This window comes from Neopsephotus bourkii, unplaced genomic scaffold (genome assembly GCF_033783945.1).
Source record: "Neopsephotus bourkii isolate Nb327-2 ecotype Australia unplaced genomic scaffold, CSIRO-AGI_Nbou_v1 NB_1287, whole genome shotgun sequence".
Taxonomy (NCBI): domain Eukaryota; kingdom Metazoa; phylum Chordata; class Aves; order Psittaciformes; family Psittacidae; genus Neopsephotus; species Neopsephotus bourkii.
This window is the reverse complement of record NW_026901771.1, coordinates 2,501,567-2,513,155: the sequence shown is the minus strand read 5'-3', so window position 1 is coordinate 2,513,155 and position 11,589 is coordinate 2,501,567. Positions and strand designations below refer to the sequence as shown.

The 11,589-nt window shown below is 38.1% G+C and overlaps 1 protein-coding gene across 6 annotated transcripts in view; it reads left to right on the top strand.

Moving 5' to 3' along the window:
* The first annotated feature begins 279 nt into the window (after positions 1–279).
* STXBP5L (syntaxin binding protein 5L) overlaps positions 280–11,589 on the top strand; it is a 189,253-nt gene continuing 177,943 nt past the window's right edge. For 2 of the 6 annotated variants that reach the window (XM_061365408.1, XM_061365407.1), the window contains exon 1: positions 280–1,158. In XM_061365408.1, coding sequence (XP_061221392.1) covers positions 961–1,158 — 198 coding nt within the window. In that variant the 5' untranslated portion in view covers positions 280–960. The remainder of the gene's footprint in view (positions 1,159–11,589) is intronic. The other 4 variants (XM_061365411.1, XM_061365410.1, XM_061365409.1 and 1 more) reach the window with 3 other exon arrangements.

Here is an 11,589-nt window from a genome sequence, read left to right as displayed (position 1 = left end):
GCCCCCGGGGACCATTAGGAGCCGTTGCCTTAGAACGAGTGGTCGCCCCGGTTACCTTCCCTATCGCCGAGGGAGTCCGGTCCCCCTGGAGCGGCCCCTGGGGGCACGGCGACGGCACAGGCTTGGTGACCGGCAGGGGAACTGGGAGCTGTGACCGGGAGGGTTTGAGGGGGTCCGTCACCCCAGGGACGGGACCAGTGATGAGCCCAGGACCGGCCGGGCTGGCTTAGGGCTCGTTACCGCCGGTCGGTCCTCCCAGGGCGGGTGGGTGGCGGGAAAGTGCGGGGCCCGCAGCCCGCCGCGGAGCTGCCGCGCACCCTCCCGGCGGAGCACGAGGGGGAAAGAGGAGGATCCAGCGAGGCAGCGGCTGCCGGTAGCGGTGGGGCGGGCACATCGCTGGGGAGCTAAATCGCGGCTGCGGGCAGGGAGAGGGAGCCCACTCTGGAGCCCTGGAGGCAGAGGTACCCTGGCTGCAAGGGGCTGGAGGGGAGGAGGAAATCCAATGTAGCCAAATCTTTGTCGTTCTGCTAAATAATCAAGTACCGAAGGCAAACCTTAGGGAGGAAAGGTAGAGAGATGGAGCCTACTGTTTTGGATGCCGGCTTGAATTTTTTGTTTACTTTTCGGTTTTAGCCGCTGCTAAATGTGGATTTTGGGAGAGAACCCGATGGCGGTTGTTCCGTTGTTCCTTATTTGAATTAAATCTTAGTTCTGCTGCTTGTGGATTATTTTTTATTTATTTATTTTTTTAAAAGGACCTTTCCAGGTAGCTGAAAAAATGAAGCCTTTGTATTTTGCAATCAATTATACCTAATACTGACGTTGTGTTGGGTACAAGAGACTTGTAAGTGCTGCCTCACTCAGAGGACCATTAAAGACTTTCTTTTTCGCTCCATGTAGCTGAATGTGTTACGACACATCTTTTCTCTCCCCCCCAATCTTCCGAGAGATTTTTCCAAAATGAAGAAATTTAATTTTCGCAAAGTTTTGGACGGTTTAACTGCTTCATCCCCTGGAGGAAGCAGTGGTGGTGGCAGCAGTGGTGGAAGTGGGGCTGGTGGAGGCTCCATGCACCCAGGAGGGACTGCAGGAGCTGCAGGGACACCCAGAGAAGAGATCCAGGAGACGCTGACTTCAGATTATTTCCAGATCTGTAAGGTAAGGGCTGTAATTTGTTCTGTTTTTCTTTTACTATGGAAATAAGAAAAGCTGTGTGGTGTGTGGGGGCAGTAATATGATGCCAGTAAGCCTTTTACTTGAGAACTGCAGTGGTTGTATAAGGACTTCGGGATGAAAAGGCAGAGGTCTCGTTGATGCCTTTTTTTTTTTTCTTCCTGCTGCAGAGTTGGGGTGGTCAGGAAATTAATAAAAATCTCGATTTCAGCATTCAAGGCCAAATCCTGAGTCCATGCTTGGACCCCAAACTAGTAAGTAGATTGCGGGCAGGAAAGCAAATCAATTGGTGCTAGTACAGATAACATTTACAAGTGATTAGAAATTCAGAATTACATACATCTGCTTCCCCTCCTCACTCTTCTCATCCTCGTTCTTTCCTTCCCTTTTTTAAGAAAAAGGCACCAACTAGAAACAAAAACCAACACAGTGATTACTGGATGTGCACCTCAATGATTTGTGAGGAACTGGATGTAGATTCAGGGTGGGTTTTTTTTAGTGTTACTACTGAAGATAATATGACAACAAACTTAGTGGGGCAGCCTAAATGTCAGAAGTTGCCAAATCTGTTTGGCATTGGGTTCTATGTATTGGTTAGGTCCTTAAGTGGGAATTTTCTTTGAGTAGAAAACATATAATATCCCTATGTGTATTTTATGTTTTGTATAATTTTTCTGCAACAGAGTTTTCACTGGTCTTCCTTAATTGCACAAGTAAAATCAGCACAAACTATTTGGTACTTCTGACCAACTCTGGAATACGAAAATTACACTTTTGGAATGAAGATCAAAAGCAAAAGGAGAGATTATATTACAATCCTCTGCTGTTATATTTAACTTTGATGTTATTCAGAAGACTTTACTAGAAGTTTTGTTTGCTTATGTGTTTTGCTTAAAAAGCTCAAATGCAGAATTTTTAATTAGTGCAGTTTACCTTATCAAGGGTAAATGGACTTTACTTATTCAGTATACTTTTATTAGGTAGGAAATAGCTAATAAAATTAGCTATTAGCTAGATACCAATTGATTTCAAACTTAGGTTATGGCCAACTCAAGTGCATTCTCATTTCTTTTTGTGTTTTGGGGAGAAGGAAGAAATATAAACAATCAACAAGACAAGCCTGTGAGACTGTGTGCAGATCTGATCCTTGCGAAACATATCTTTTCTTATCTTGGATATCATGATTCCAATTCTGTTTGGTTTTCAGCTATAGCTAGTGTCAAAACTCTTGCAGAGTTCAGGGGAGGAAGGGTGAGACACTATGACTTAACAGTTGGAGACCTTTGAAATAGGTTCTACATAATTCTAATTTCTGAAGGTTTTATACTTCTTTGCCATCCTGAACGAAAGCAGGTTCAGGCCTTTTAAGTCAAATTAGTCAGTAGTTTAGTAGAGTGCCAGTGATCAGTGCATTAGAGTCATACCTGTTTCCCAGGGTTGAATTTGACTCCTTTTGCTTATGTTCACAGTAATTTAGCATTTTGTGAGACTCCAGGTATTCAGTACAGTGATTTCTCATTGTTGCCACTTCAGTGAAGATTCAGTAAAACAATAATGCAGATAATTAAGACACACTAAAATACCATTAGAAGGTCTGACAGTCTGGGACTTTCAAGTAAGGCTAAAAACATAGTTTTCTGTGTTTAAGTCGTTTGATAGGGCCAAAGATCGGTATTTAGCACAATATGTTTTTGGTTTGTATGATATATTTGCAAAAATAGGCAACGTAAGATTAAAAGAAAATAGTTTTCTGCTTAATTTGCTAGATGCACTTGAAAATGGATCTGGTAGATCTACTTGGTGTATAGGTATATGTCATTTTTGAGAAGATTTCAGTGGGCAGTATTTGTTTGTCTTATCTCTCAGGTTAAAATGTTCTCAGCAAAGTATTTGCATATAGGAAGGCTTTTGATTGCTTGCAGCAGCACTTGCTTATGAATGCATGGTACTGCAGAAGTCTACTCAATAGTATACAAACCATCAGCTTCCTTTTTTCAAGGTACAAGAGTATGCTAAAAAACAAACTTCCAAAATACTTGGTGATTATGTGCTCATAAAATACTGCAATGTTTATTCAACAGGCTCTTCTTAATCAGCTGTACTGCAGTTTAATAAGGTTACAAGCATGTTTGAGTGAACCAACAAAGCCCCACAGGCTCCCATCCTGCATTATGTACTATGCAAGTGTACTGTAGGCAGTGGGACTTGACGCAGGCGCAGTTTTCATCCTGCATGCTTCAGGGTGCAGGATCCGAGCCAGAATTCATACCTCATTCAATTTGAATTAAATTAAAAACACAGCAAGGCACAGGCAATCCAAGCATTGCCTCCTTCCCTGAGCTTGTGTTGTGTAGGATGTCTGGTGTTTTGTTTGTGTATTTTCATGTTAAGTTACGTAAGTTATATAGGCTGCATATTTCAGGATCCATGATCTGTGATCCTGCTGCACAGAGAACTGAGTAAAGCTAATGGCAGGTTTGGTTTGTTATGATCTACAGGATCAAGGCAGATGGGCTCACAGTCTAAGTAGCACCTCAGACTTGTTTTTCTTTCTTTGCTGATTATAAAATCTTTATTTAAATATGAAACATAAAAGCTGACTCATACTTGAGAATTAAAGAGCATTACCCTGCAGTTTTTATTTAAATAAATCGTCTTTCTGAAGTTTGTGGGAGATCTGCTTGGCTAAAATCACAGATCCAGCCCTCTACCAAAACTCTTTCTCTTGGTAACGCACCTGATTTCATTAATAACACACCTGAAAGCTGTCTCTCCATTTTGTGATGTTTTTAGGATGGTTATTATCACGGTGTCTTTCTGAGTTACGGGTTCAGAACTTAATAAAAGTAAATTGAATATTTCATTTTACACTGAGATGTATACAATAACTTACTTTTGGCATTTATATTTCAATCATTAAATTAATCTGTATTGAAAGTAAAGAAATGAAATATTGTTGAAACTATTACATATGAATGAACTGGCCTTTTTTAAGCATGACAAATCTCTAGGTTGCTAACTGTACTAAGGAATCAGTGCCACCCTTTTCAAAGTATTCACGTAATGTCAAATTTGGTCAAAACTGTATTTTGTGATAACAGGAAGCTGAGGTATAGTTTCTTATATCTAGGGCTGGGATTTGAGTATCCAAGTGGAAATCATGAAAGTGTTGATTATCGTTCACATTAATTAAGTTCAACATGTCAGATAGCAGCATCATGCCAAAAACTAGGCATGATCTGGTTATGTTAGTGAAGCATATGTTAATTTTAACAAGGATAGATCTAGTTTCCTCAGGTTTGCTCCTTTGTATTTTCCCACTGTATGTATGTTGGCAATGATTTTTTTAGGTTCACCTGTGTTTGTCCATAGCATTTAGAAACTAAAATACAGCACTGGGGAGACATCTGCTATTAATATGGGAAATGGGAAGATCACAATTAGGATGTTGTAAATTATTTGAGTAGAACTTCAAACAGAAAGAAGATAAAAGGTGAAAGCAGTATTCTTACTACTTTTGCAGAAGCTTGATTGTTAAGGGATGGTGCAGTTGGGAAAAACTGAGTAAGAATGAAAATGTACTTTTTTTTTTTAACAGAAAGTGCATATTTTTCAAGAAAGTAAGTCTCCCACAGAAAACTCTTTGAGCTTTCTTGAAGAACAATCATGGGGTTTTAATTTGTAGAGCATGTTGTTAATAACTGTGCAGAAAATGTTTGAAATCAAGACCTCGGTTTAGAGCACAGTAACAGTTGCACTTTAGTAGATGTACCGTTAATGCAGAATGTTTCCTTCAACAACCTGATACCCTAGAAAAGGTTTAAGAACAGCTGAACTAATTATCTTCCACAGAGTTATTCCCCAAATGCTGATTGTTATAGACTACCTTTAAACCCTGAAGCACAAGATTTGTGTTCTGTCCAAAACTGGTCTTCAGTGTCGATTACTGAGTAGTCTTGCTGTCTAATAAACATCCCGTTGAATCTTGCTGTATCATTCACATTGGTAGTATAGTCACATTTTCAGTAGACACATTTCCAAATCTTTGTACAAAATCCATGCAGGCCAGAATAATGTTAGGTTTTGGTGAAACTGGTATGGAAGCTCGTGGCCCATTGCAGCTGTGCTTTTCTAACCCTCCTTATCTTTGACAAAAGAAGACCGTCAGTAGCCAATTTAAGTAACTGAAGGAGGCCTGCATGAATGAACAAGGAAGCTGTGGCTGCCCCATCCCTGGCAGTGTTCAAGGCCAGGTTGGTCAGGGCTTGGAGCAACTTGCTCTAGTGGAAAGTGCCCTTGCTTGTGGCAGGGGGTTGGAACTGGAGGAGCTTTAAGCTCCCTTCCAGCCTGAGCCATTCTATGATTCTATCTGGATTTCCTATAAAGTGGTCTTAAATTTTAATTCCCGCTATTTATAGGTGGTAATACTGTATTTTGTTGACCAGTGAAGATGAACATTTAGTCACTTGTACTTGACAACAGTCAAGGAGGTACTTTAACTGCAGATGCAACATGACATTATAGTTCAGTGATAATGGAGAGAAGATGAATTTTGGAATGACAGTTTAAGAACAGTTCTGTGTTAGCACATAGTTCTATGTTTTGCTATGAATGATAATAAAAATTCTTTGTTATAAGCTATTCATAGTATTTTAGTTAGCTTGAGCTGTTTAGTTAATCTGCATTACTTCCTTAATAAGGTTATTGAGGGGAAAGAGAAGTATGTGAAATGCTACATTTCAGAGAAGATCCATGTTAAAAAAAGTATTAACCCTTACTTGTAAGTGCTCAGAGTTCATTTAATGGTAAATGAACAGAGTTACTTTAATGGTAAATAGGATAATTTCTAAAGGATCTTTCCTATATACTACAGTTCGGATCTAATGCTAGGTGCAAACCCCTATTCTGTTTAAAACTAGAGAGGTGTAAATGACACTTCTGTAATTAGATGATAATAATTTTATGAAATGTGTGATAAGCATAACATACTTTTCTTTTTTAAACGTTTGCATTAATTACAACCCGGACTCTTCAGTGCTGAGGAGCATAGCACATTAAAAGCTTCTTTAAGAACTTAGAAGATTTGAAGCAACCTATAGTAGTATAAGTGGACTCTCTTGTTCTGTTTTTTTGCAAATACTTATCTTTTCACATCACTATGCTCATTAATCAAATATTAATCCTAAATGCATTAATGTAGACCCTTCATGTCCAACACATGCAATTACAGCTTCAAAACAATTTTAAGACTTTTAAGGTTGCAAAACAAAGCACTCAGAAGTTCCAGATTTCTTAAATGAAGTTTGCTTGTGCCTACAACCTTTAATTACACGATCAGTATTTCTTCTACAGGCTTAATTTAGTAAAATTAATGGCGTTTGCTCAATGGAAAGCACACCAGTATTTCTCTGCATAACTGGAGCTCAGAGCATGCCTGAATATTAAGCTCCTCATGGACTTTTGCAACAGAAGTGCTCACCACTGTAGTTTTGCAAGCTTTATGAATGTTAATGAATTGACCTTCATAATATTTCTGTGAGATGGAGGCATTATTATTCCTGCAGTATAGATGAAAATCCCAAATGCTAGATTATTTAGTGTCCACGGTTTTGAGCTTGCAGCTTCACCTGATTTGAATCTGATTTTTTTAGCATATTTAATGTTTTTATACCACTTACATCTTCCCATTATGCCTCGTATTGTTTTCACATTTTGTTGCAAGTATTGTGCACAGAATAGACAGTCTTCAGGCTTGTTAGCCACATCTCAGTTTATGTATCCACCTTGGAATGCTTCTGAATTTCCTTCCTGTCTCAAATAACTACAGATGGAATTCTGGCTCCGTACTGGACCTGTGAATTGTACTGAAGATGTCTGAATATCATCAACCTCAATTATCTCAAATTGGTCAATCACAAAATGGAAACATGATTAGCAGCCACATGTGAAAAGCTTAATTCATGGCCCTTGCCTTGCTCATTTATAAAACTAAATGATAAGAGCATCGATAGAGAATTGCAGAAAGGAAATTCTATTTGAATTGTACCTTTCACCTTCCTGGTTTGTGCCAAGTACACAAATTTGGCAGACAACAGTTCTTCGATGGTTCACTTTTGGTTTATCCATGCAACAAACTATGCATGGAGTGAGGCAGAAGTTCTATGGCAGAAAAAGAGGATTTGATTCCTATAAGAGGGGAAGAAATGCAGGTTGTATAGATTATCTTAGTGCACGTATGTTCTAAATTTTCTGCTTTTTATGGTTGACCTTGAATTTTTTGGCAATATAAGAATCATAGAATATCCTGAGTTGGAATAGACACATAAAGATCACAGAGTTCAACTCCTGACTCCACACAGGGCAATCTAAAAGTTAGACTATTTGCTGTAATTTTGTGTGCCATATCAAGTGGGGTTATTTTGCTGTTGGTTTGTGGATTTGTTTGTTTGAGGATGTTTCTGTTTGTTTTATTCCAAGGATTCATTCATTTCAATCACATAGAGTCCTTGGGAAAAAATTGAAATCAGGATATGTGTTTTCCTCATGAGAAAGAAAGTCTCTCCTCACTGAAAGTGCATGTTAGGCATAGGTTAATACTCTCTTGGTTCAGGGGTCACTTTTTCAGAGGCAGTTGTTCAGAGATTAGATCATCATAGCAGAACTCCAGTCTTCCTTCCCTGAGCTAATTATTGGACTGGGAAACCTATGGATATCATAGAAATGGTGAAAAAAACCATGAAACATAACGAGGAATGCAGTGTCTTCATGTTTACATAGCTCAGGCCTGCTGTGGTGATGCCAACTTTCATCTTGTGAGAATTGTGCTGAGTTTATACCTGGGACACAGGGCTTTTCTCACTAAGCTAATTGCTGTTCCCAAGTTTGCTCTTGTTATCTCTCCTTTATTCTGTATTCCATGATTTTTATCCTCTTAATTGTTACTCCCAGGTAGTAGAATTGGGCACACTGAATTGGATATGCCTCACCTCACCTGTGAGCCACCGGTTGGTTAGTGAAACATTTTCTCACTCTTTTAGTGGGAAAAGTGGTTTTCAATCTTTTCTGGGAGGATGGAGAAAATTCAGCCTGATTGGCCCATATCTTAGGGAGTGTTCTGATCTTAGAGCTGTCATGTAAAAATATTGGCTGCATAAGCAACCTTTTCTACGTTTTATGAAAGAAAACCTCATTAGTTTAGAGAAATGACTGAGAAATTATTTAGAAGTTTATGAATAAAACTATGAAGTAATAGGAGATTTTTTTGGTTTTCCAAATAGAAATATGTAGGCTACATAAAACATGCAGTTATCCTTAGTGGAATGGACTAAATCTAAGACAGAGCCTGTTCTAACTTGATTATTTCAGATGAATCTCCATTCATACCTGACTCTTATTCTGAGACATGTGACACTGCCTGGTGTATAGTATATGCCCAGATCCCTTTGCAAAGTCTGTGTGAAAATACTGTGAAAAGTTAGTACATTCACTCGGAAACAGAGAAAAAGAAGCGGTAGAGAAGTGAACTAAAATACCCTAAGCTACATGAATGTACTGGTCTATTGGCTATTCTAAGAAAAAGTGTTTAGAAAAGCAGGTTATAGGGATGTGTTAATTTGTCACAATATATGTTAGAGTCATTATAGGGGAAAGTTAGGGGATTTTATGATTGGAAGTAAAAGTAATGTGCATCTGTGGAGAGGAGAGAAAGCAATATTGTTAGGTACAGATGGCTAGTAAATATGCTCAAATGTAATAAGATGTTATCTTAGTGCAGTGCTGTGTCCATTCCTAGTAGATCACCAGCATAGACTATGAATAGTAAAAAATGCTAGAGGCAATCTGTCGCCTGTAGCTAGGGTCAAAGTCTGCTGAGGTACACTTTTTATGGTTACTTTGAAGTTAGGTTGTATACAGTACTGGAGAAAAAATTGACCCTTAATATTTAAGGCTTTGAATTGATGAATGCATGTATTCAAAAGTTGCCTTACTGAATTCAGTTGTATATGTGCAGATGCAGGTGTATATGGTAGCATGTCTTCTTGCAGAATTTGAATCCAATCAATCCTTTTTTTTTTTGTTATATTAAAAAATATGCTATAGAAGAATGCCATGTCAGACACTCAGAAGTCGGGTTCCTTATTCAGCTGGTATGCAGTTAAGTCTGTATGTGTGGCAGTCTAGTCTTTATAGAACCTTTTATTTTCTTGAACTGCCTGCTTATATTTTTTTCCTGTCCACCACCACATCTAGTTTGAAGAGTACGCAGCATGTGGGAAGGATGGATGTTACTCGCTGTGTGTTCCTGTGAGATAAAGTCTCTGCATTATCCACTGGACGTCAACAAAGATTCATTCTAAATAAATAATGAATGCTCATCTTGGCTTTGTTCATCACATTCTATCTATTGCATCCCTTAAGGATGGATATGTGCTTTCAGTTGTATTACAGATACATTCCACTGTAGCTGTGGATAAAAGTTAATTGTTGTGGGTCCAAAGAATCCTAGTTTATTCCTCGTTTGTCCCTACATATGTTTTGAAATGCTCCCTGAATGAGGCAAAGGCAGGAAAACTGGCATGTGGTTATGTAAACAGAGATCTGATTCTTACCATCTTTAAATATAGTGCCTTCATTTGTGTCTGTGAGCTGTGCCCTTGGTAGCATTATGGACAATGCAGCAGGGAATAGTAATGTACAAGATCTGCTGGATTTCACTGATTTAGAGGGCAAAACCTGCCACAGAATATCCCAAGTTAATCTGGAGTATATCTTCACCATATGTGAGGTGGGATGCTGGCCAGTATCTCCTGATTAAATTCTCCATTCAACATCAGAAAAAAAAGTCCTCATTGCATACAATATGCATACAGAAAGAAGGTAGGAGAATATTAATTATGAGCTAGTAATAAGTAGTAAATGTGTTGTAGACGCTAGTAATGAAATCTGGTAATGATCTTAGCATGTAGGAATGTCAAATTTTGTTGCAAAATGAAAGATTTCCATGGAAATACATCAAGAATATATAGCAAAGTAGGGGTTTAACACTGTGTTTCTGTAGATTTAAAAAATAATAATAGAAAAATCAACCTTCAAGAACTTTAATGGAGTAGCAGAGTTTTCTTGTATCACAGCAGCAGGGCATTTTTGTGCAAAAAATTTTATGGCTCTTTGGGGGTTTTGAATTTTTATGTTTTGTGTGGGTGGTTTTTTTGGTGAGGTTTTTTTATTTTATTTTATTTTATTTTATTTTTAATTGAAGTATTCTGAAAGTAGCAAACAAAGCATCTGCTTCAGAACAGGAACCACAATCAGCCAGAATAGAACATGACATAATCAGCCTGAAGTAGCAAAGTCGCAGAAAATCAAGAAGTGAGAAGACATGCAAGATGAATTAGAGTTATTGCTATGTTGTTCTGGTAGAACTTTAATAAAATAGATTATTTTTTTCTCCATTAAAGTTATGAAATTATGATATTTTCTGCATCCACAGTCATAGTGACGACAAAAATATTTTCTTTCAAGGCTCTTGGCTATGTTGAATGATTTTACAATTCTTGTAAATCCCTATAAGCCAGATCTCCATCAGACAGATGATATTCTGAACCAAACTATTTCAAGTTATAGAGTAATATGGTTAAATGAGTCAACAACAACAAAATCAATATGAACTATTATTTGAGTTACTTTGGCTATAATGATTCCCATTTGGACAGAAGCCTTACTTAAGTAGGTAGGACAAACTGGGGTTTGAAATCAGTGGTTTAGGGTTGGATTTTTTATTGTTAGTATTTTACATTAAAGCCAAGGCAAAATATAATCCTATTAAAGTCCATGGCATTTTCTATAGGTTGATGCCTCATTTCTTCTTGCCAGTTTAAATGGTAAGAGTGAGGAGTCTGCTATAACATATTTACTGAAAATGGATGCAATTCCTTCATTGTTGTATTCTTCATTTTCTTCCCCCTTTGTAATTTTTTTTATTTAAACTTGATATAGTTCTTTTTAGAAAGAGTGGGAATGAAAAATGTGAAAACATTTGCATACAATTTTTCTCTTGAATTTAGGGTTTCTCCAAACGGGGTAATACCTACTTTGGGATGATTATATTCATGTATTATCCTTAATATATCCTTAATATATTAACTTACTATAAAGCTGTGACTCAGTGCTGTGGTAGATGTGGCAAGATGGTGTGGTTGTCAAGTGGTTGCTTGGCCACAGCAAGACTGATTTAAGTAGATCAATCAAATTAAAACCCAAGCACTGCTTTGGGCAGGGGGAGTTGGACTAGACAGTCTGCAGAATTCCCCTCCAACCTCATCTCTGCTGTGAATTGGGAATAATGCAGTTCATAGTATCATAAAACATTCTGGGTTGGAAAGAACCTGAAGATCATCCAGTTCCAACCCCCTGCCA